This window comes from Nanorana parkeri, unplaced genomic scaffold, assembly GCF_000935625.1.
Source record: "Nanorana parkeri isolate BGI_ZX_2015 unplaced genomic scaffold, ASM93562v1 scaffold40, whole genome shotgun sequence".
In the NCBI taxonomy this organism is placed as follows: Eukaryota; Metazoa; Chordata; class Amphibia; order Anura; family Dicroglossidae; genus Nanorana; species Nanorana parkeri.
The window spans coordinates 2,412,247-2,438,963 of NW_017306308.1; the positions used below are offsets into that span (position 1 = coordinate 2,412,247).

The 26,717-nt window shown below is 40.2% G+C and overlaps 1 protein-coding gene across 3 annotated transcripts in view; it reads left to right on the forward strand.

Annotated features, from left to right (window-relative positions):
• LOX (lysyl oxidase) overlaps nt 1-26,717 on the forward strand; it is a 50,824-nt gene that overhangs the window by 3,968 nt on the left and 20,139 nt on the right. For 2 of the 3 annotated variants that reach the window (XM_018571022.1, XM_018571029.1), the window contains exon 2: nt 21,740-21,848. In XM_018571022.1, coding sequence (XP_018426524.1) covers nt 21,740-21,848 — 109 coding nt within the window. Of the gene's footprint in view, nt 1-11,047; nt 11,724-21,739; nt 21,849-26,717 lie in introns of those variants that run through there. The other variant, XM_018571036.1, reaches the window with a different exon arrangement.

Below are 26,717 nucleotides of genomic sequence, written 5' to 3' on the forward strand. Positions count from 1 at the left end.
TATATATATATCAATTTAATTCTATACAGACAACATGCTAAGTCTGTGCATTGTACTTCTGCAGCTCAAATTGATCCTCACATAGAGTTAAAAAGTTTAAGCATGTGATTTTCAGAGTGAACTCAATTCACTGTAATGTGATATTCAGCATTGTCTCACAGCTCCTTGCATTCCCACAAATGTCTGCAGACTTCTTTCACACAGGCTTTTTGTATGTCATAATCAGTAATGTATACAAATTTGTATTAATACGTTTGTGTTAAGAATCCAGTTCCAGGACAACAAAAATTGTCTACACAGATAATTGACTGATCCGACAAAGATTTCATTAACTGAACAAGATGTGGGCACTAAAAAGAAGTAATGATGTGCAAACATGCAAAAATTGTTATTGTAACACTTAATATAAATTTCCTGAAAATTCTTAGTCATTCCCATCATACAGACTGATACCAACATCTATCAAGAATAATTGTAGATCCAGTTGAATGTTTGCCAGTTTATCTGTCTTTTGTTCATAAGCTAATTGTCATGGAAGTTCATCAATACCTTATCAGATCAGATAAAATGTAATCTCCTCTATGTCAAGAATAATATTTTCACTGCTGATTATAGATATCATCATCATTGTGCACGATTAGATAGATGTCTTCCCATCTGTACATTTAATTGTGCATGCAACTACACGTGACTGGAGCCTGCGGTCTTGTTACCAGTTATCATCATATTGATTGGAGTAAAGATAGTGCAGGGTTTTGTTCATGTTACGATGTAAAGTATTTTAAGTTAAAATAGGAGAGATATAAGATTGATTTTAAGAAAGCCCTTGGCAGATAGTCTCATTCATTAGAAACCGCTTTCATGCTCTATAGGAAGCAAGGAATGTGGAAATATGCAGTGCTCTACATGAACTCAATAAAGCTTTTATTAAAGAAAATGAACATATGACCATTCGGTTTGCTTTATAAGGTATGTATGACCCTGATCATATTCAATATATAGCTGTCTAAGATAGAAAATATTGGAAAATCTGCATTCCTCTGCATATACCATATTAAATGAGTCAAATACATTACAGAGTGGCCAACTCATCATTTTAATTACTGACCAACAATAAATTGCACATGTTCTGTGGCTGAATAAATTATGGTAAGGGACTGTACAAATCCAATTACTTACAGGACCTATAAAGCTAGATAGATCTGTCAGTATATGAAAGGATAATTAGACAATCCTAAAGCAGTAAAGTAACTTTTTTTTTCAGTTGGACCCCAAATATTGAAGTGCCTTTGTCCTGGAAGACACTGTCTATTCCACTATTGTTCTGGGTTCCCAGTTGATGTGGTTCTCAGGTCAGTATATTGCATACCTGGAAACCAGAAGAACCTAGGGTAATTATGGGGTATTGGCAGATATCTCTATCCACGGGCCGTGAACATCTGTAAGGAATATCTACTGATAACAGAGATAAACTAACCAGGGACTTTTGCATATTAACATATGCACACCACATCTGACATTGGGCATATGTTCACTTGGTTGTTTGCAATAGATGGAGAGAGGCAGAGGCAAGTGATCAAAATTGCCCATGTGATTTGGTTGGATAATGATACAATGATTGCAATATATATACATATATTTAATATGAATGTAATTGTGGTGCTTCTCTTTCCTTATGTTATGCTTGTTGGGTTGCTCCAAGACAGAGAAGTATGATTAAATCCTAAATCACACATTATATTGTATAATTTAATATACACTAATAGTGCTTGCATTATCTCTACTAAAGACATGATGTGAGCAGCCAGAAGGTGTGTGTGGCCTCCAGGCTACTCCCCTTCTGTCCCCTTGATCTGCTGACATTGCACTTATGTCATCAGTTTTTGTCCAGGATGTGCACTAGATATGTGCATTCGGATTTGGACGCACCTGCAAATCAAGTTGATTCAGCGGTTTGTCCGAATCCGAAATAACGAATTATTATATGCCCGAATATATTAAAACTGTATTCGGTCATACATAAATCTGTGTGCAGAACGAGCGGCGCCCATCTTTTAGTGTATCTTGGTATACATCAAGATGGCGACGCCCAAACATGCAGGCAACGCCATCTTGGTGTATACCAAGATACACTCAAAGATGGCAGCATGCAAGCACAGAACGCGCCGGTGACCGACATCGGTGCCACTCAGTCTGCATTTTAAAGTCTGCATGCTAAACAAGCAGTGGCCATATGAGCTAGTGGATCTGAAGATATTCTGCCAAAGTAATTTTCACTGAAAACATGTTTACATATATACTTCAGTATGTGTGTGTGGGTTGTGTTGTTGGGACTTGAATAACCATTGAATATAAAGTATTAAAGAAGTATTCAACTTGTAGACCAAATGGTTCTATGTTAAGTGGTATGTACAGAGACTGTAGCTGTTATCGTTTTAGATAGGCTGCTTGTTGACCAGACCAGGGGTATTTATTAAGCAAACTAGTAACAAAATTAGATTCACATCTATTGAAGATCAGGCTGTCTCTCATTTAGGAAAGTATATGTCACAGTTTTTGACAGATTTAGCACTGTAGGCAAAGCTGGTGCTACCATAAAGGCAGCACAAGAATGAGGGCACTGAAGTGGGTGGGCAGAAAAACACCACCTCCCATACACAGGAGCAGTGGTATGGATGGGGCTCTGAGCTTCACTTTCTTATAGTCTGAGCCCTGCCCCCTGTTCACTCTGCTGTGTGCTCTCTCTCCAGAGCCTGCACTGTCCCTGAAGCTGTCATGAATGGGCGGCGGCATATCAATAAGCTGCGACTCATCAATATGTAAATATCGCGGCTAATTGATATGCAAATCTCTGCCATCAGGGCTCACTGTATTCTTGGCCTGCATGGCACTCCATGTAATAAAAAAAGTACCGCCCACCATTGCTGCTAGGGAAGAAAAACCAGAATGCAAGCAAAAGGTATGTTTAAGTATGTGTATGTACATATATTAGAATTTAAAAAAATAGTGGTGGAGGGGTATATACCTTCGTTACATTGGTGGTCAATGTGAATATTTTCGTTACATTGGTGGTCAGTGTGAAAACTTTTGTTACATTACTGGTCAATGCGAATACCTTTGTTACATTGGTGGTCAGTGTGAATACCTCCATTACATTGGCGATCAGTGAGAATACCTCAGTTACATTTGCGGTCAGTGTAAGGCCTCCTAACATTTTTTTACACAGAATTTTTGCCATCCTCAACCCATCAGCAGCCACAATGGATGTCACAGGACTCATCAAGTGTTCTCTTTAGGATGCTGAAGTTTATTTACATTAGGCGGTCCTGAAGCAGTTAAACATCAGTTTAAGGTCACTTGTTATCTGCTGTTAGTCATGCTTTCTTTAGTGAAGATCTATGGGGGTTGTCCTTGTATTGGGGTGCTCCATGGTAATGGACACGGGGTGTCAATGCCTGTGGCTTTACATATAGGGCTTCAGTAGATGATGGTCATTCTTTTCCCAAATGCTGAATATATTTAGTGTGAGCTGTAACATGAACATCTTCGTTATCGTTATGCTTTCTGGAGTGGTACACTTTGGGGTGTCTTTATATTGGGGTGCTCCATAGTAAACTATTTGGGGTGTCATTGCTTGTGGTTTCACACATAGGGCACTTGTAGCTGATGGTCTTGCTTTTTTCTAAATGATTCTGAGATAATTGGTTTGACCTAAAACATGGAAATTACAGATCTCCTATTAGTTTTCCAGTGTTGCTTTATAGGATGTCTATGCAGGGCAAGTGCTACCAGAAGGCTGCCAGAGGGTGCCGGGAGGGAGGAAATGCACCTTCACCTGTGTAGGCAAAAATCCTTCCACCGGCCCTGACTGTAGGTGAGACAGATATTTCCTCAAAACACAGGCACAATTAGGAAGTGGTTAGGGGCCGGTTTTAGAGTCCATTCACACTAGTGGGCTGTAACGCATTGAATGGCACCCCAGTGCATCTGAGATGCAGTGCAACTTGCAGCAACATAATACTGTGTATTGCTGCGCACTTCTAAAATGCTGCAGGGGCATTATTTTTGGTTAGTTGTGGTGCACTAGGCAGCCCATTCAAATGAATGGGGTTCTCTAATACAGTGTTTTTCAACCAGTGTGCCGCGGCACACTAGTGTGCCGTGAGATATTTTCTGGTGTGCCGTCAATAAATCGTTAATTTCTTTGATCGATCAAAATTATTTTGATCGATCAAAGTTACTCACCTCTCCGCCGGCTTCCGGGTCTTCCGTCGGAGATCCGGTGACGTCACGGACATCGACGTCACCGGACTCCTCCCCCCTTCCCCGAGTGGCTCTGTCGGCTAACGAAGGGAAGGGGGGAGGAGTCGGGTGATGTAGTTGTCCGTGATGGGTAACGAAGGGAAGGAGGGAGGAGTCCGGTGACGTCACGGACATAGACTCCTCCCCCTTCCCTTCGTTACCTGACGGAATCACTTGGGCTGAGTCTCCTCCTCACTCTTGGGCCGGTGAGTCATCGCATGTAAGAGGTAAATTTTTTTAACATTTTCTAATGGTGGTGTGCCTCGTGATTTTTTTCATGAAAAAAGTGTGCCTTTGCACAAAAAAGGTTGAAAAACACTGCTCTAATACAATGTACTTTAACTTGTATGAATACCTCCGTTATATTGACGGTTAGTGTACATACCTCCTTTACATGGTGGTCAGTGCAAATACCTCAGTTACATTTGCGGTCAGTGTAAGGCCTCCTAACATTTTACACAGAATGGACATGGGGTGTCAATGCCTGTGGCTTTACATATAGGGCTTCAGTAGATGATGGTCATTCTTTTCCCAAATGCTGAATATATTTACATTTTTTTTCCTATTTTTTTCCACTTAACTTTATTGCTATCACATAGGGGGCTAAGAAAACCCCTGTATGTGATAGCAAAATATGTGACAGGTCCTCTTTATGGAGACATCAGGGGTCTCCAAAACCTCTAATGTCACCTAGGACCCCCCTGAAGAAGCTGATGAAGCAGAGAACTGCTTCATCAGCTTCTCTCCAGCATCTGAAGCTGGAGAGTGACACAAGAATGCGGAAGTGATGTTAAATACATCACTTCCGCATTCTGACAGCGGAGAGGGGACCGGGGGGAGGTTGTGTTCCGACCTCCCTCTGATCCCCTGTGACAGAAGCAGTATGCTGGTCCCGGGCTCGCACCAAGCACAGTGGAGCCTGGGACCAGCATGACAGTGGGAGTGGGGAGGCGCGGAGGAGGGGGCGCACATCCCGGGACCTCATGCAAGCGATCCGCCAGCTCCATAGCTGGTGGATCGCTTGTATATTAACGGGCATCGCTGCCTGTTTTCAAATATCGGCATTTGCCGCTCGAGCGCAAATCTTATAATATGGCGACATGACCCCCACCCTGCAGACACCTCATTGCACTCATATAGATCCTTAGGAGCAGTCATTACCGTACTAGTCCCTCGGCCAGACACCGCTCTCCAAGCTCTTCGGGACCTGCCCATGTCTCCTGTGTGTACAGCGCCAGCGTGATCGGCCCTCAGCCTGCTACTGCACATGCACAGGATTTCTACAAAGCATCCCCAAGTTTTTTTGGCTAATGCTACGACAAAACAACGGAGGGTTTTAATAGGTTTTGGGAGGTCTACTTAATTTACATGTCAATATAAATTGTCAGACCCAAAAGGTCGATATTTGATTTTTTGGGGGGGTTTATGGGGGATGTATTAATAACTGTAGTAGTGTATTACGCTCCAAATTCTAGGCAGGGTCCCTTTTTCTCACATCTACAGTATTTAGGCTGATTGAGTCACACTCGCAAGGAGTGTTGCTGGTGTGTGGAGACTCTAACACAGCCCTCCAGCCAATTTTGGACAGGTATACTCCTTCTGGGTCTAGAACTGGGGGGGCTTGGGGCTGAGCTGAGGGACCTGCTAAGTGTTTATGCATTGGTAGATTGTTGGAGGGATTTAAACCCTGTTAAAAGAGAATAGATTATACATATATGTCACACCCCCATAATAGCTTTTCCAGCATAGATCACATTATTATTATAGTCACAGTAATTAATCAAAGTCGCAGGTCAGATATAATGCCGGTGCCATGGTCAGACCATGATGTGGCTAGAGTCAAAAACGGTAGTTAGATAGCTAAATCTAAGAGAAACTGTTGGTCACTAAATGACTCACTATTGATTGATGTTAAGATAGTTAATCAAATAGAGTCTGATTTAAGGGAATATTTTTCAATAAATGGGAAGTTGGTATCATCAGTATCAACGTTATGGAATGCCCACAAAGTGGTGATTCGGGGGATATGTATACAACTTGCATCCAGAAAGAAGAAGCAACAACAGGAATGGACAAAAGGTCTAGAGGAAAGATATTCTCAGTTGGTCTCACAATATAAAGGTGCCCATACACTGCACAATTCTCGTACGAGAATCGCGGGAAATCCCGCTATCGTACGAGAATCGTGCAGTGTATGGAAGGCGTGCAACCGTTTCTACTGTACGGTCGCACGTCTTCCGTCGAACCAGCAGGCTAGAAAACCCGCTGGGAATCGTACGATTCTCGGCGAGTTAGTGGCCTGCTGGTTCGACAACTGCCGAACGGGCCAGTGTGCGCCCGTTTGCAGTCATCTTAAGCCCGCCCCTCATTGCAGTCATCGTCTGCAAGGGGGGCGGGCTTGCGATGATCGAGAGTACGATCTGCCTGTCCAAGATGGGCAGATCGTACGTTTTTTTAATCACTTTACAACCATCGCAAGACTAAGGTCTTGCGATGGTTGTATAGTGTATGGCCACCTTAAGGATAAACCAAGTGTTCAGCTTAAGAAAAATTAGCAGTTTCAAACACAGTTGAATCTGTTTTTGACCCACCAAGCCGAAAAATCCCTTAGTTGGACGAGGCATACACTAGATACTACACTAAAGGAAATAAACAGAATCAATTAGTTGCTAATCGTTTATGTAATGCCAACCCCACAGTTGAAATAAATTAGGTTGAAAATGAACGTAGAGGGAATTACGAACAATGCAGTAAAAATTGTTACAGAAATCCATAAGCATATGCAGCAATTGGTAGCAGTTCCAGCGGAGTTGAATCCTCTGGGAGATGTGACTTTCTATTCGGAATTTACTTTTCCTAAACCAACAGAGCAGTTTGTGGCATCCATTGATGCTCCCATTTAAATGCAAGAAGTAGAAAAAGGGATAAAAGATCTACAGTTAGGAAAGAAGCCGTGCCCAGAAGGGTTCACGGCACTTTACTATAAGAAATTTTTGAAAATCCTAGGACCATACTTGTAGTAGATTGATTTAACCATTTATTACAACAGGATAATTTAGGACCAGAGTCTTTAACAGCTGCAATCGTCATGATACCTAAACCGAGCACTGATCACACCAACTGGTCAAATTATAGGCCTATTTTATTACTTAATGAGGACGTGAAGGTATTAGCTAAAATGATAGCAAATAGGTTGAATAAAGGAATACATACTCTGATTGAAAGGGGCCAGGTTGGTTTTATTCCAAAAAGGCAGGCCACAGATGGTACAAGAAGACTGTTGCATTTGTTACATACTGCTAGACACCGGCATATCGCTAGTCTGATATTATATTATCACCAATCCCCTTACTTCAAAGCCCAATCTGGTCAAAAGTATCTCAAAGTTTGGAAAACTCTCAGGCCTCCAAGTAAATATTTCTAAATCTAAAATTCTACCTGTAGTGCTTTCAAAAGAGGTTCAGGATTCACTACAGAATGAATATCTGTATGGATGGTAATATCAGAATATTAGATATTTGGGGATGAGAATTACTCCAAATTATTAAGATTTATATCAGGCAAATATTCCATTCTTAATTCAACAAGTGAAACAACTGCTGGAATATTGGACGTTATCAAATATACAGGGGCGTCCCGAGGCTGGGTGACACCTGGAGCGGTTACCTTTGCTTGGGAAAGGACTGGATTAATAAGATTATCTGATTTTTTACCTTCCACATGGATTGTGCCCTTTTCTGAGATACAGGTTAAATATAAAGTTCCCAATTGTGAGGTATTCCGATATTTACAAATAAAAAGTGTTTTAATTCAGTTCTATATAATGTTAAATTGCCATCGCAATTAACCAAGTATGAACAATAATGTCTGAAGGATCCGCAGGGTAGAGGAAGTCTCTCTACTATATATATAAATCTTTGATGGAGGGTATTAATACACAGCTTCCACAATATGGGTTAGCCTGGCAGGAGGAACAAGGAAGACAATTAGAAGAGAGAGATTGGCGCCAGATTTGGGACACAGTAGCCCATTATTCAAGGAATTCGTCGGCAGTAGAAGCGAATTATAAGCTTAGATGGTTTAGATGGTATATGGTCCCTATTAAACTGGAAAAGTTTTCAGATGGCTCCTCCTCATTGTGTTTTTGAGGATGTGAGGAGCAAGGCTCCATGGCCCATATGTGGTGGAAGTGCCTTACAATTTTGCTTTTTTGGTCGGGGTTATAAGGTTAAGGAAAGACCCACGCAAAGCCTTGCTAAATTTGAAGCCAGAAGGCTTTATGCAACATCAATTTAGATTGATAACATTCATCTTTACAGCAGCTAAACAAACAATAGCCAGAGCTTGGAAGTCAGAGATACCAGTTGTACAACAAGTTAAACAAAAAAAATGACATGGTATTTAATAAAAAAGAGAAAATGACAGCAATACTAATGATTCGAACTCTAGATTTAGAAAGGTCTAGCAACCTTGAATTGTATATGCCTCCGGATTCTGATATATATTTTAAGAATATGGATTTATAAGAACTAAGGTTGCTAGGGATCGGAAAGGGGGGAGAGGGAGGAAGTCTTTGGTGAGAGAGGGAAGGAAATAGATAGAAAAGATTGTTTTGGGTTTTTTTTTGTGTATTTTTGTGTGTAGGGTATGATAGCAACGAGGGATGAATGTAAAATAAAAGTTGTTATGCAATGAATAGACAGTCGATATTTAAATTGCTTTTGTAAATGTAACATAAGGTTGGAATGGGAATTCCAAAAAGGTTCCCAGAATGTTTTTAATGTTTTACGTTATAAAACTAATAAAGAATTTGAAGTAGAATAACAATGTACCAAAGGTAGGCAAGTTTCAACACTAGTAGCCGCTAGAGCTGTGACCTTTATACTGGAGCTTGGCAGCAGATGATTTAGGCTACATTATGATAGGGTTGATTTACTAAAGGAGAAGAACATGTTTACTCACCATTTTTTTTGTACTTTATATGCATTACCATTCATCTCTATGTAAGGTCCGTTTTGATGAAAACAGCCCTAAAGATACAACAAGTAAAGATGCACCAATACCAATACTAGCATCAGTATTGGTGCTGATACAGAGTATTTGGGCGCCCAAATACTCTGATACCTTCCCCGATACCGGAGCTTCCGGTCAGAAGAAGATTTCCTCTGACCGGCAGTGCCATAGGGGGAACATGGAGCCGGCTTCCCAGGCAATCAGGAAGTTGGGTGGCGAGTAATGACCTGCCTCCCGACTTCCTGATTAGCCGGGAAGCCGGCTCCATTCTTATTGGCTGGGAAGCCGGCTTCCCAGCCAATCAGCATGAAGCCGGCCTCCCGCCCAATCAGGAGGCGGGTCATTACTCGCAGCTCTAATCCCGATTGGTTGGGAAGCCGGTTTCCCAGCCAATCATAATCGAAAATAATCCAATAACATGGAGCCGGCTTCCCGGGCAATCAGGAAGCCGGGTGCCATTATCGGTACTCGGTATCAGCGAATACCAAAAGCAATGTATCGGTACTCATACTCTGCCGAAGCCAAAAAAACAGTATTGGTGCATCACTAACAACACGCATATAGAGGTTAATCGAAGCTCAAGGCAAGGTAGATATTTAATAAAAAATGATAGACAGTGCGGCATCTTTCTATTTTCAATCAAGCAGTGCATTGCAGGGATTCACAGTGATCAGCTTACAAAATCAGCTAATGAGTGAAAACAAAACATCCACACTAAAAAACGTTCCATAGCTGGGACCATGGGAAAATACCTGCCTCTTGGTTTCCCTGAACATTGGAAGGGGCCACCAGGCCATAGACTCGGCTGGTGCCCACCCAAAAATGAGATTTTCGTTTAGGTGGATTTACACTTCTCACTTTTTGATTCGTATTACCTTTACTAAAGTGCCCTTTTTAGTCATTCTTCAAAAAAAGACATTAATTATAGAGATGAGTAAAGTCACATTTAAAACAATTTTACCATCGTTCAAAAGCCTTTAGGAATTTTCCCTGAGGTATTATTTCTAAGACAACAGAGAACAACCAAAGAAAAAAGTTCAATGGTGTTTCCAGCATAGCTTGGCAAGTTCCTAGCTGCCAGATGTGGCTGGATTCAGTCCTATTCCTTGACAATTACCTCCAGGATGAGCCGTGTGTAATATAGTGTCCTCACCTTTGTCTGTACTGGAAGCTCATGATGTGCTCTGCACATTGTTCACTCTGCAGCCTCAGTGTGCATTTCTGGGTGAGCTCAGGAGTTTAGACAGATCTGGCTGATAAGTGAAATTGCACGTTCCAAGTCTATAATGTGAATACATAACACGAGTGCAGTCAGCCAGAAATGGTTTTCTTTATGTTTGAAGAAAAAAGCTATGGGAACTCTGAAAACCCCCATGTACTCTAAAGAGACCACTCCTTGAAATGAACAACGTTATTCACTATTTACATTACAGGGTTGCACTGATGTCAGTAGAGATATATGGATTTCAGTGTAGCCCAAGCACTTGCATTTTCTATAGAATTCCAGACTTAGGGGAGGTCTAGTAACATTACTCTCAGACCCCCTCCCCTCTTCTTATAACTAGCACCAGCGAAATATTAGAAAGATGAGAAGGGTCTTGCTTCTCTCTCCCTACTAGGAACTTTGCAGCTACCACTTCAGTTTAGATCACAAGCTTGTTTTCTTATATTCCAGCTTTCAACTACTGTTCATTCATTGCTTTATTTTTTTCTGTTTTTGAAAGTAGAGACTATGGGTTGCACAATGGGCAGTGTATTTTTACTGCAGCTTGCTGTTTACTTTTACTGCAGTTTACAAGGTAGCTGTCAAAGCGACAGGAGACACAGTAGCCACAGTGCTTTTTGGAGACATAGGGTGCAATGGAACAATGGTGGAAGAGTCTATAGCCTGCTCAGCCAGGGTTCAGAGTACCAACCTCCCAGGAGAAGAGAGTCTGCTGTGAGTGCACCGAGCAGTTCAATGATATTGCTAAGTGCCAGAAATAATTCCAGTACATCCTTGTCTGAACCTGGAAGGCCACACTCTTCTAATCCTGGTAAAAATCAAACTGGGGGGTTAGAGCGCACTAACAACCAAAGGCTAAGAGACTCGCCTGGTCAATTATGGTTCCAGGCATCCAGAGCCAGAAGCCCTGCCAGTGATGCTACAGTACAACAGAGGACCAGAGAGGATGCTACTGGAGCAAGACATCAAAGTACAGCTCGTCCATCTAATAGGCATCAGACACAGACAGTGAATTCTACAACAGTCAATGGTGTCAGACAGGATGCGATGCAAGGAGATGACCCATACAACCCTTATAAATATGGTGAAGATAATCCCTATCAAAACTATTTTGATACATACGAGAGGAGAAGAGAAAGTCTAAGGCGGCGGCCAGGCTACGGCATGCGATACTTCCAGCAGGGTAAGAATCAGGCATAATGCATGTCTAAATGGGGGGATTAAATAAAAATTGCTCCAAAACTGTGTAAAGCAGATATACATAGGAACCAGTCAGAAAAGCTGCTGTTTTTCCATAGACGTTTGTAAAATAAATGATAAGACCACCTTATTGACAAGAGTCTGAGTTTGTCTTTGCTGCAGTTTTTATTAAAAAAATGCTGAGTTATTACATGCATAATTAGAATTTTTCAAATGTATTATACCTTTAATATTTTTGTAGATATCCAGTAGGGTCTGATCAGACCTTTTTACTTCTGTGTGTTGTTTTTAGGGCTTGTTCACACAGTTTTCTGCACACCACTGCACATGTATGGTGTGAACAATTGTTTTCTATGTGCCCTGTTCACACCATAAATGTGTGGTGGTGTGCTCAAAAGGCATGGTGTGAACAAGACTTAATGCACTTTTTTTACATGTTAACATGCGTTGTGTTAAGACAGCCTATTTGAATAAATGGGCTGCCAATACACCAGAATAGAGCAAAAATTGGGCATGCACCATTTTTTCAGACACAGTACATCAGAATGCATGGTAGCGCATTACTGTGCGTTGTGGTTTGCTGCAACATATAAGCTTTGGAGATGTATTGGGTTTATTGTGTTGGGGTGCCATTGTAAATGAATGGTAATGCAACATATGTGTTGAGGTAACACATGTTATCGAGTGCGTTCCTGCAATGCATCCAGTGGAGAGGTCTAAATGGGCTTTAGCAACGAAGTGATTTTACAATCCTTTTACACCAATATCTTCTACAACACTTACATTTATCATAAACATAGATAGCAGGGCTGTCTCTACCTTATTCGTCGCCTAAGGTGGCCAGGCGAAGGGGGGAGCCATGTGTAAAGCCAAGGTGTCAGACGTGCGGGTGGTGGCGGCCGGCCAAGCTGTTAGCCAGTGGCCGGCGTAGCTGTCAGCGTGAGGGGTGGGGCTAGAAGTAGGGGGTGCTGTTAGTCGGCTATGCTGCCGTCCCCCCATAGAGATGCCAACTGAGGCTATTGCCTCAAGCTGCCTCATTATGAGGACACCCCTCCATAGATGCAAAAATGAGTATAAATATATACTGTATACAAACCAAAGTAATAAGATGAATAACTGTCAAAAACATTTGTTTTAATTCATCAGAGATTTACAATTACTGAGACAAGGGTTGATGTACTAAAGGAGTGGAGAATGTTCACTTTGAAAACTATTTCAAAAAGAATACCCAATCACATGCAAGGAAAAAATGGCTTTTGGCTTACACATAATTGGATGTTTGACGTCAGCAAAACATGACCTCGTTTAACAAGCTAGGTGAAAATTTACTCTGCAAAGTGAACATTTTTTACTCCTTTAGTAAATCAACCCTATTGCTCTGAAGAGGCAATTTAGAATTGCCAGTAGCCCCTGTTACCCTATCATGTGTTATAACAGAGAACACTAGCCTGCTTCACAGCAAATGTCAGTTTCAAATCTAGTTTGATTCTGAATTTTTTGAATGGCATTAGTATATCTGCAATCTGACTGCTGTGCCAAAGGAAACAATGAAATCCTACAACTGCCTATGCATTCTATTACATTTCAAACACTTACATATAAAGAAATGTATTCATCCAGCCTCCATTGCTCAGTATGGGGGAAATATGATTTCTGGAAAATAACAAGAGGCAGGGACATGCAGTTCAGTGGATGTGCTTTCCCAGCTGGACATGATAATACACAAAATGTTCTTCTGTTTGGCAAACTGTATTTGCGACATGGTGTATGTGTATTGCTAATGTATTCCCTTCACACTCTGCAACATCAATCCCTTACAGAGTTAGCATACCATGTGAAATGTAATTAATAACTTCAATTCCTAATTTGTGAGAGCTCAACTTGTGGAACAGTGTACATTGTTCAGTCTATTATATTAAACCCATTCTCATTTTGTTCACTAGTAGTTGTGGTAACATCAGGACAGCTCAACTCTATGAGATTAATCCATTGATGGAACAGAGACCAGTTAAATTAAGTGAATGTTCACTTAACTAAGGCTCCATTCACATCTTTGTGATGCAGGAGTGTACACAATGCCACACGTAATCCCACATTGCATGTTGCAATATTAAATGCTCTGTCCATATTTCTTAACTGAACACCTTAACGTAGGCATTGCATGTGTGGTTGTATTTGTTAAATTGTACTTTGCAAAGCTTTAAGCACATTTGTTGGTATTCCTGTTGCAAAACTTTAAGTAAATTTGTTGGTACTCCTGGCTTTTAAATACAGTATATCATGTAATAATTTTACAAACACCCTAAAATAAGCAAATTGCATCAGTTGTTTATATATCATTTATGTACTAAAACTATACTAAACACCAGACAAAATTGCAATATTAAAGGGAACCTGTGGCCAGGCTATGTACATTCAAGTATTTACATATTAGTAACAAGCCGAAGTGCTTTAAAACAAGTTTTCTCTGACCTCTGTAGCTGCAGGTACTGTGGGACAATCCATTCTCAAGGTTTACACCAGCAGCACTGAAATCATTCAAGTCAGCTCTCAGTAGCTCAGTTCCCATTTAATCACTAATAAAAATAGAGCAGGTTCTGTGGAATGGGGAGCTGTGCTGCTAAGAGAGACAACTTAAATCACTATAGTGCTTCCATTATACATTTTGAGGATGATTTACCTTACAAGTGCTGTAGAGCTCAGTGAGGGTTTGTTTTAAAACTGATTTACTGCTCGTTAAAAATATGGAATTACCTGAATCATGATACATGGCACAAAGAGAAATAATTATACAGTAGGACTTTAGGGAATACACTCCTGCTGCCTGCTTAATGACGTTTTGAGATGGGCTGTATGTGCTGGTAATTATAGAGGACTCAGATTAAGGTAAATTAGGTGAACTTTCTGAATTATGCACATTTGCAGTATTCCTAAATACACTAGAAGCTCCCTGATTGGTATCACCTATTGCCTGGAATTGCTGTTTAATAAAAATGTATGACAACATTTTTCTAAACCATTCAACTGTGAAATATGCCCACATTGTTTTGCCTGTGCAGATTGACAGTAAATGTGTCTTTTCTGCATTTGAATTAAATTTTTTGCTCTACCTTTTGAACCAAGACAAGTATTATGTTAATTATGTAGTAAACAACATTATGGGTGTATCATGTCATTTTTATTAACAAGGAGCAAGTACCTATGGAAGTGGGTTTCAACAGACATCTTTGCCAGTTCAGTTATTAATGCTGTCATTAAACAATCACATCAGATCAGTGAAGCAAATCAGAGGTTTGGACTCACTAGTGGATTTTACTATGGGGTCTATTCACGAAGCAGCCGAAGGATCTAGCCGTAGCTTCGACCAATCCTTCGGCTAGCTTCGGCCCCACAAAGCCGTGTCAGGATAGAAAAAAAAATAAAAAAGTTTTTTGGCCATAGGAATGCATTGCTAGATTCCTATTGGCTATTTAAATTTGCAATAGCCAATAGGAAACTAGCATTACACCCGCCCTCTGCTGCAGTTCTCCATCAGGTCCACAACTACTGATTGAGGGCGGGTACAATAGCTAGTTTGCTATTGCAAATTGAAATAGCCAATAGGAATCTAGCAATGAATTCCTATGGCCAAAAATTATTTAATTCTTTTTCTATTTTGACACGTCTCCGTGTCAGAATAAAGAAAAAAAAGAAAAAACAGTGTTTCTCTCCTTGGCAGCCGGGAGCGGGAGACTCCCGGAGCGCCCGGGAGAGTTGTTTTCTCTTTTTCTTTTTTTTGACCGCAGCAGAACCGGCGCCCAAGAGAAAACAGTTGGGCGGAGCTAGCTGTCATTGCTAGCTCCGCACAATCGTTTTCTATTTATTTTTTTCTACTTTTCTACTTTTTTTCTGTGGTACCGAGCAGAACAGCCGAGCCGAATGCCGCTCAGCGGCATTCGGCTATTCACTCACTGCTGTTCGGCATCTATAAGAATAGACCGAACAGCAGCAAGTAGCCTGCTGGAGGTTTGGCTCAGCCGATCCAGATGTTGGGTTGGCTGAGTCGAACTCCTTCTGCACTTCATGCTCTGCATGTTCAGCCGACCCGAAGCCACCCGATGTACGGCTGATTTCAGGCGATATACGGCTGAAATCAGCTGTACCAGCCTGAAGTGAAGTGAATAGCCAAACAGCGTTCGGCTCACTTCGCTTTAGGTCGGTCATTCACTCGGCTGCCTATGGCAGCTTAGTGAATAGACCTCTATGTCACTCCTCACTAATCTTTAGTCTATATAAACGTATTTACGCACATAGTTGAAGGTCTAGAAACTTTTCTATAGTAATGTCAGATTTGCATGCAAACATTGCTTTTGGATTTAGACTCATTTTGCGCAGGACCATTTTAATAACAAAGAACAAATGGCATTTTTGTTCTGGGCTCAGTGATACAGGGCATTCAACAAGAGACCTATGAGTAATGGAAAAAGGACAAGGTTTTAAAAAGCTCATATCTCATCCATTTGTGCTCCAAGAAATCATACAGACCCTTATTTTAAATACACTTTCTTTTAGAGAGATCTGTGTGATCCTAAGCTATGATTAAAATATCATATTTACTAATCTTTATTTAGCAGATTTAGTTATGTGCCCAAACAAACATGTTACATTTTCCGCAAATGCCAGAAACCGTCATGGTGCAGTAAATTTCTGTAACAATTGAAGAGCAAATAATCTTTTCCTCCTTTTTTTCTGCCATATATCTTTTTAGAAAATGTAATAGACTTTATCTGACAGAGTTTAAGCAGCAATGTGTGGGGTAATGTGGGCCACAAGTGCAGCCTTTTTCTGGGAGAATTTGGAAAGGGTTGGGTGCACTTGTCATGTCAAAAAAAGCAGTACTATATTTTTCAGTGAAAAACATAACTGCAGGGGTTAATTTATATAAAAAGTGTCCTCAGGTAGTTGTTCAAAGCCTACAATTTTTGACTGGTACCTGTGTATTCCTTGGTAGTTTAATTGAGACTTGGTGAGAATACATATTGCGCCTGCTAACTCTTTACGGGTGCCTTTGTTCCCTGCTGCATTACAACCTTAAATCAAAAATCCAGCAAAAAACAAGATAAAATGAATAGCCCATTAAAAGAGGAAAAAACTCAGCTTTTACTTATATATTCACCTTCAATACAAAGATTTATCCCACAGTACTATTTCTGCCACTAGATGTTGTAATGGCCAGCAGCATCAGTCAACCCATTTCCGTTAAAACCCAGGTTGTCTTGGACTGCCCCAGCTTGTGACTGGACAGTGAAAGGAGAAGCAGCACAGTGATTAGTTCATCTCTCTTTCACTTAGGTTCCATTCTTCCTATTATCATACGTTTTGTAAGCACATGAACTGATTGGCTCAATCTGCACCATGATTACTTGTCTCCTCCTCCAATGGAACTTCATTGCTTGACCTGATGACGTCCTATAAGAAAAACATGTAGTCTTGGCTGTTCACAGAGCAAATGTTTTAAAGTACTCTTTTGGTTACCATTTATTTAAGTAGTAGGTCTTTTTTTCTGTTGTACTGAGAAAAATACAGAGGTAGCCATTGCTGATCTTCTGAAAATACTAATTGCCCAGTTTTTTCAAAAGGAGGTTTTTAAAAATGTGACTTGAAGCTTAATAAAGGATTGTGATTGCTATTAAGTTCAGGAACTGCACTTTTCTATTTCTACATATTCAGAAGGAGGTCAGCACTATCAGTCTACCTATATTTCTCAGCACAGGTTTCATATAAGGTATCAGATCAGCATCTTGGTGTCTCCTGGTGTCAGATCAGCCCCTTTACTAACCACTTGGCTACCCATAAAAGTCACCCTATGAACCTTCTTAAAGATACACCTCATGTATGTCCTTGCACTTTGGATCCCTCTACAGCAGCAAGTTATACCAGCAATGTAGTTACCTTTGGTTTCCTCTTTTCCTGGGGAGTCACAGTATATTTTGGATTTAAAATTTAGATTTGCTTGCATGAGATCTCAAACTTTTACTTGTTGTTGATGTGAAAGTCATATATTTATCTTATCTGTGATAACACAAAGGACAATCGATGCAAACTATGCACATATAATCCAGCCTGTCTAAGGGAAGGAAATTAAAGTTTCTGTCTTTTGACGTGAAGGTAGCCTGGATTATTTCTTACTTTTATGCTTTTCAGGAATTTATATGCGGATAAAATAAATGCATGAATGGTGTGATGTGTTATGAACATTAAAACGTAACATTATGTTATATCATGTGTTTCTTGGCTCATACTTTCAAGCACTATTTCTGCAGGGACTGAAAGCAGGATTATCATTTCCAGCAGTTAGTTGAACACATGAGAACCTATACTAGTGTTTTGGTCTGTCATTCAGTGTTAATCTTGAGATTTTGTGGGGATCATTGGAACTCCAACTAAAACCTATTTTTTTTCTGTTTTGGGTAAAGTGGGTTAAAACCAGTTCCAGTTTGTTTTGTTCTCTTTTCTGCCATGTGGGAAAATGTAATCTTTATATAATGTTTATTGAGACCCTGGAGCTATAATTAAGCATTTGTAAATCAGTAATTGCAACCCCATTCCCTTGTGTATGTAAAACTCCAACTAAAACCTATTTTTTTCTGTTTTGGGTAAAGCGGGTTAAAACCAGTTCCAGGTTGTTTTATTCTCTTTTCTCCCGTGTGGGAAAATGTCATTTTTTCCCGTCTCCAGGACAGGAAGTGAGGGCACTTTTTTTTTTAGTGGGAACACAGATATTACAATGGGAAAGGGTTAAACCCTTTGACAGATTTTTATTGCTGTGGACATTCCTGTTGGGGAGATTTCAGCTAATTTGCTGTTTGGTCATCAAATGTTCTGGGATACAGACAGCAATAAAAGTCGAATAGGGTTTCTCCTATGAGTTTTCTCTTAAACTTATAGGAGTTTAAGCTGGAGTTCCACTTGAAGGATTAAAACAAGATTTTGACTAGTGCAAGATAAATCCTTGTTGTCATCTTGCTGTTCATTCACTAATTTTTCTTCTGGCTCTCATTTATACACCTATAAATCATTTTGATAATTGCTGAAGCCCTGATGAACGGGTAATGTCTGGCCCATGAAACGTGATGGCTGCCTTTTGTTCTCCTGTTTGTCACTGACAGAATCAATAAAATACATTTGGACTCTTGTAACATTTGCTTGGTGCTCAGTCTTAGCTTAGCTGATGCTTATTGATTGCATAATTGTTTACTAATAAGTTGCTAGAATGTCATAAGTGCAGAAACCCATATAGAACAGAGTTTTTAAGGAGCCAGTTTGGAAGGGCATAATATTTTTCCGAAAACTGACAGGTCCATCCAAGTGCTGTGGCCTTACAATGCTAAATGTGCTTCATAAAGTTTTAAGCTGCAACAAACAGATACTTTCATTATCAGCTTGTGGCAGGGCAAGGGAACACATATCTACTAATAACTGGAGTAACTGAGAGATTCAACAATGTCAAACCCCAAAAAGAAGTTCCAATGGTGGGGGAGTTGGCATAACTTGAACAATGTACACTATATTATGGAGGCTCCACCAAATCCAAGAAAAATTCCATTGCTTAAAAAACCTGGTCATTCAGTAAATTCAGGTATGCAGCTGACCTAACTTTTGCCACATAACTTTGTTGAACATAGACTTATCCAGTGGAAGGCTCTGACCTATTTGCTTAGCTAAATCCAGGTGGTAATTTTTTTGGACAGGCAGTATTTTATGTTTCAGTGTCCTAGAGGGAGTTTTTAAATCTTGTTGTGTTTATCAATTTTGTTTTTAGTACAAGTGCTCACAATTATTCCAGGGTTAACATGGATTGTGACTTTAGTTTAGCAGAGACAGTTAGATTTGGCTAAGCCTTGTAAAATAGTAAGATGTAAGACACTGAATAATAAAATACATATTGGGACTATGCATAGTATCACATGCCAGATGGTAATGCAGACAAAAGTTGTTATTATTATTATCATTGTGCCAAATGGGATGGAAAAAAACATTTTAGAGACCTGCAGTATTACATTTCAGCCATGTAGTCCACATACTCATGATAATTAATGTTTCTTTCTTGCTGAAAGCTGAATACTGTACTTGTTAACATCTAGTCAGAGTTCCCCAACAGACCTGGTTCCAGACTGCCCAAGTGTTACAACATCCCGTGTGTCTTTTTGAAGTCTGAGTCATGGCTGAGAAAAAATCACCAGTGCTTTGTCATCTTGTCAACTGAACTTTGGGAGGGTCTCCTTCCTGGTCATTTAGACTGCACCTTGGCCAATGTATATACATTTTTCCCCTCAGAACTTCTTTGATGTAGCACACACTCTCTGCATGTTATTAACCGCCTATAGCTAGCTACACAAGTACAATATTTTCTTACATTTGGATATGCACTATATTCTCATACACCTCACCTTGCATTACAGAAAATGTGCAATTTTACAGAGAAAAAAGATGCAAAATAGATTTTGATTGGTAAATTTCCCTCACTCCCCTATGCAGAATTGTACAATCATATTACTCATGTTACAACCACTTCAGATCTAATAAAAATCCAACTCATCCAATTATTGCTCTGCACAGCTTCATCTTATTTATTCATGTCATATACCGTATATACTCGAGTATAAGCCGTCCCGAATATAAGCCGAGGTACCTAATTTTAGCAAAAAAAACTGGGAAAAAGTATTTACCCGAATATAAGCCGAGGGTGGGAAATGAGGCAGCTACTGGTAGATAGATACCAATAAAATTACAAGTACAATTCAACCTAAATTTAAGTAGCTTGCACTATCCAGTAGTAATGTATATAGGCAACGTTATATTAGTTGTGCTGTTTACTATGATTTTATAAAATATGGGATCAGATAGTGCCTTTAAGAAACAGATTTAATTTAGATATATAGAAATATTTTTGCAATTAGAATCAAAACATTATCTGGTTTATTTGATAATATGAAGTGTCATAAAACCAAAACCTTTTTCCTTGTTTAAATAGAGTAGCGGATGGATGAAAACCCTGCTACATTTTTTTTCGTCTTAACTCCATTGCGAAGATTTCCCTTCACATCCGCTCTGATATACACAACAAGAAATGAGATATCTCTCTGAAATGTCCCCTTCATTCCTGTTCTAATGAGCTGTTAGAGTTAACTCAAAATTTTGTATTTTCCTTTAGTTCCCTTTAGAGAGGTTCTAAGTCTTTCACACTATTGAAATATACATATAAAAACTGTTTTAGTTTACATACACCTCAAGCTTTTATCTTAGCCGTGTCAGTGTGGGGTGCCATTTTAAGACGGTGCAGGGACAGTGGCTCCTGCAGACCCTCATCTGCACTAGTACTTGAATGGTTGGCTGTCGGTGACAGCCAGAACCCAGCTCTGAGCCTAATAACTCAAATGTTCAGCTCCAGGGCTTCTGATGCTTCTACAGATCGCTTCATAGGAGCTGGGCGGTGTGTAATGACTCGGCACCTGACTTCCCAATTAGGGAATCCGTCTCCATGCTTCCTTATCACCAGGTGACAAGGAAGCATGGAGGCAGCTTTCTGGCCAATCAGGAAGCCGTGGGGTAGGCAATGACTCGCCACTGGCTTCCTTAATGGCCAGGTTCTGACCAATCAGGAAGCAGGTGGCGAGTCGTTACACGACGCCAGACTTCCTGATTGGCTGGGAAGCCGGCTCCATGCTCCCTCCTCACCAAGTGTTACTGACTCACCGCTCAGCTTCCTGATACCAGAAGTTCTGGTATTGGGATAGGCATCTGGAGCATTTGGGTGAGTACGAATACTCACCCAAATACTCGGTATCGGCACATCCCTAGATTGGGGAATGAGTTAGAAACCCAGACTATAATAGTTTTTTTTAAACATTTACAGCTTACATACAGATATCAGGGCTGAAAAGAGAATTCGTGTGACTTTGATAAACACCAATGCTCTATAAATATTTTAACATGAAATAATATATTCTCTGTTTCTAGGCCTCCCAGACTTGGTACCAGATCCGTATTACATCCAGTCCTCCATTTACGTGCAGAAAGTGTCCATGTACAGCCTAAGATGTGCTGCTGAGGAAAACTGCTTGGCAAGGTTAGTGTGGCACTGCGAATGGAAACACATCTGTTTATTTCTCATATATTATGTTCTCTTTCAATAAAAGCTATTTTTATTAGGATGCATGGACTCATTCTAACATTCTCCAGTTTAGAAAAACTGAGATATTGTTTCCTTTATTTTCTAACATAGATGGCAGGGAGTAATTATTTTCTACTATAATCCTGTGTCTCTAAAGATGATGCAAATAGTTGAGAACCCACTCTGCTGCCAAGCTGTTTTGCTAGTCCGTTTTCAGGTTTTTAGCTGGACACTTACCCATTCACTGGCTTTTTTCTGTTTTCATTTTTTAATTTAAAAATAAAATGCTCCTACTCCCTGAAGTGAACTGATAAAGGGGTCCTTCTCTTTTACTGCTAGAGAAATTATGTTATGATGACAATGGGGGGGGGAGGGGGGTGAGGACATTTTCCACCATAATTGCCCACATATACAGTATGTCAGTCATTTAACCCCTTTGTGACGGGAGTCACAAAGCCCACAAAGTGCCTAAATGACTGGCCACGTACACTGTACGTTACCAGTTATTTGCGGCCCTGTAATGCTGGTAACCGCTAATTCTCAGCGGTTACCATTCATTAATGAATGCCTCAGTATTGAGGCATTCATTAATGAAATAGTTAAGCTTTTGTAAAAGCTTCTTTCTTTCATTAATGAAAGAAGGCACAATCTTACAATAAACCTCTAAATGCTAAATAGACTGGCCCGATGTTTATGAAGCTGTGTGATACATTTCAGGCACAATCTTACAATGTATCTCTGTGCCTGAAATGTATCACTTCTGGTCATCTGGGCAGGATCAGAAACCTTTAGTGAGATCTGATTCTGACATACTTTTTATACTATAATTATTATAAAACATTTCTAAAAAATAATAATTATCAAAACTTGTGAAAAAAGTGTTTTCTTTACGTTTTGTCCTCATTTTTTTATATTTTATTCTAACTAAGTGAGGCATTAGGTACACATATTTGATATAAATATATAGCCCTATCTGTCCTCTAAAAAACAATATATATGTGTGGGTGCACTTATTAAGAAAGTATATTACTGCCCTGTAATATACATACAGCAAAAATGTAAAAAGTGTGTCTGAAACTGAAAACAAGCTCAGTCATGAAGGGGTTAAACAGGGAATTCCATGGGTATCCTGACTCTCTGATATGTTCATTACATATGGGCATCATATCACTGCTCACACTCGTATGTTACTGTTGACCAGCTGGCAAACTTTTGCTAGACTCTAATCAAGAGCAAAACTAGTTTTCCAAAAGGAGTTTAGTCATGTACCTTATAAAAGGTATATCTTGTCAAGGCATCATCTTTACTCTCAACCTAGAACTTCCCTAGGGGTAAAAAAGCATTAAGACCCAGAATATGGTACTAGTAGAAAATCCCAAGAGCTTGCCAGATAGAGAGGACCAACTTCTTAAGGTGCCCATACACGGTACGATTATCGTACGAGAATCGCGGGAAATCCTGCGATCGTACGAGAATCGCAAAGTGTATGGAAGGCGTGCGACCGTTTCTATTGTACTGTTGCACATCTTCTGTCGAACAAGGAGGCTTGAAAACCGGCTGAGGATCGTACGATTCTCGACGGGTTAGTGGCCTGCTTGTTCGACAACTGCTGAGCGGCCGGTGTGCGCACACTGCCCATTTGCAGTCATCGGAAGCCCGCCCCTCATTGCAGTCATCGCAAGCACGTCCCTCAGGGTGGCGGGCATGTGACGATCGCAAGTATGATCTGCCTGTCCAAGATGGGCAGATCGTACAAGCTTTTAATTAGCTTACAACCATCGCAAGACAAAAGTCTTGCGATGGTTGTAACGTGTATGGGCACCTTTAGACTGGTTTTGTTAGTTACACCTGTGCACCAGTGGTCTTTTCTTTGTTGAATGAGTTATTGTTTAAAGCATTAGAACAGATAAAACTTATGTGTGGAAATATTGACTTAATTATATCTGGTCCCTTCTTCAGTAATGGCAATCAAGAGATCATCAGATCATCTTTGTTTCTTGGTCTTGACAAAAGATTCAACAAATATGCTTTGTCAAAATGATCCTAAGAGAATTTTATATGTTCTCAAAGATTGTAATTGTAACTAGAATGTTGATGTGACTATATTGTTCATTGAATAGTCTTTGAATCTTCAAAAAATATGAATTAAATCTTTAGTATATCTTAATAAGATCAGCCTTACACTAAAAGCAGAGTATAAAAAGTAGGAATGACTTTAGTGTAAAAAAATTACAAATAAAGCTATTGTTTGTTAGGAAATGAGCCATAAGTTATAGTACCAGATATTTTCACATTATATTATAAGAATTCACTCAAGGTGCTTACCCATCTATTTAAATAATGTTATCACAGATAAATCTTGCATTCCCTCTTCTCACAAGGCATGTAGCATAATCTAACTCATGTCAAAGCCTTGTTATGCTTTATTTCAACTTTTCAAGCATTCTCCTGTTAAGAGGGGCCAGCTTGGATCACAACTGTGCACAATAATCCATGTTTTGGCAGAAGTTACACAATTTGACATTGCTTATTCCAAGTAAAACTCCAAGCAGTCCCAGCCCACAAATATCCTTTTTAATGTTAAAGCTAAATTCTATTGGATACAGATAATCTTTCGCCATAATATGCAAGCATGCATAGCATACTTGCACATTTTGCAACACTTACCTCTCAATTTGTCCTCCTTCAGCAGTGGTAGGTCCAGCGCTCAGTTACTGCTTCTTCTGAATCCATCATCTCCCATGCCACTTCTTCTGGGTCCCACAATGCTCTTCTTGTAGTTCCTGTGCAGGACCATGGGTCAACTTTGCAGTTCCTAGTAATGTTACAAAGTGGGAGATTAGTTCCTCTTTAAGGTGTACGTATAGCTGAGACATTATTATTTTTTAGTTTTGGATAGAGTAGAAAAGGGTTAGAACCCTTGTCAGGATTCCATAGCTGTCTCTGTGCCTACTAAGGATATTCACCCTGTTTGTACTAGCAATCATTGTTACTGAGACTAAAATCCAGAATCTTGTACTTTCTGGTGGCAGCTGTCTAAGAGGAGAGTTCCCTTACTTTGTTTCCTCTCACTTCCTGCTGTATACAAGACAGAATGAAAATACAGATGGCTAAAAAAAACCTCACAGGGGTTTCATCCATTCCCTACTCATCCAAAAAAAGAGAAAGGACCTCAGTTGTATTTAAGGGCCTGTTCACATGATTTTCAGGTCCTGATCAGGTACGGATCAGGTGCAGATCTGCAGACGCGGTGCTACTCATGCAGTGCGTTTGTGACGCGTTTCTGATGCGTTTTCGGTCTGGATGCTGACAGTTCTCTCTGCAGCATATTAACCCCCACATATGACAAACTTTATTTGGATCACATGACCATCATACAGTGGATAACATGACCAGCATACAGTTAGTCAACATACAAGAAATGTGTAATCACTCACCACATTCTTTCTTCTGGGCACTACTGTACACTGAGTATTCATCATACAGCTCTGATGCTATATCTATCCACTTTTAATTTTTTTGATGCACATTTTTGAAACTGTGTGTGGCGGGGGTCGTAGAGCATTGGTGCATGCTCCATCAATCCGACGAATCGCTCAATGTCCAGGACCATGTTAGTCATGACTGCTGGTTTTCCCTCTGATGCTCCACCACAAGCAGGAAGTCCAACGATGATGACATCATAAAAAGTGGAGCAAGAATACATTTTTTTGCTTAGCTGCATTGCGTTTTCGTTGCGTTTTTGACGCGTTTGTGCGTTTCCTGACCGGACAAAATGTGACATGTTGTATTTTTTCAGTCAGGAACGGAACGGACTGCGCACATGAGAACTGTAGCCCATATAACACATAGGGATCTATTGGGATGCATATTTAGTGCAGGAGCGTACGGATCAGGTCTGCACAGAATACGGACGTCATGTGAACAGGCCCTTAAGTTCATAGAGTCTCAGTTATATGTAAGAATACTTGCAGGTATTTATTCTTCTTAAAGAGGTTGACTCCACCCCGATTGCCTGAGAATAATAATTTTTGGGGGGTTTTTTGCATTCATTGACATATCTTTTTGCATATGCCTACATTATATTGGCTGAATTTTATGAAAAAAGATAAAAGAGACAGTGCTGCATCTGTTATATTTTTGCATGTATGGGAGGATTTCCCCTATCCATCTTCAAAAAGTTGCCTTGCCTGGTGAAATCACATAGTAAAATAGTGACAATAGTATTTGAAGTTGAATAAAGACACAGGTCCATCAAGTTCAATCTTTGTGTGTATGTGTGTGACTGTGCATGTGTAGGAAGATTCCCCTTAAGAACTTAGTGATGTCCATCAGTGCTAAGGTCACTTTTTTGCTACATTAAGTTTGGTTTACATTGCAGTATATACTAGCCCTACCAAACCATAGCTCTCAACTATCCCTTCTTTGTAATAATATACCGTATTTGCCGGCGTATAAGACGGGTTTTGAAACCTTAAAACATCCCCCAGAAATCGGGGGTCGTCTTATACGCCGGGTACATACAGAAGGATATGGTATACTGTATGTAGCTTCGGCTACATACAGTATACTGCACTGAGCCAATCACGGCAGGCTTTGTATTCATTTATACAAAGCCTGCCGTGATTGGCTCGGCGCTGAGCCAATCACGGCAGGCTTTGTATTAATGAGTACAAAGCCTGTATTCATTAATACAAAGCCTGCCGTGATTTACTCAGCGGAAGATGGAGGACACAGCGGGGATCGTGGACAAGGTAAGAGACTGTAATCCCAATTGTGGCTCGGGGGCCACACTCGGGAATACCGCCATGGATGTTAGTGGGT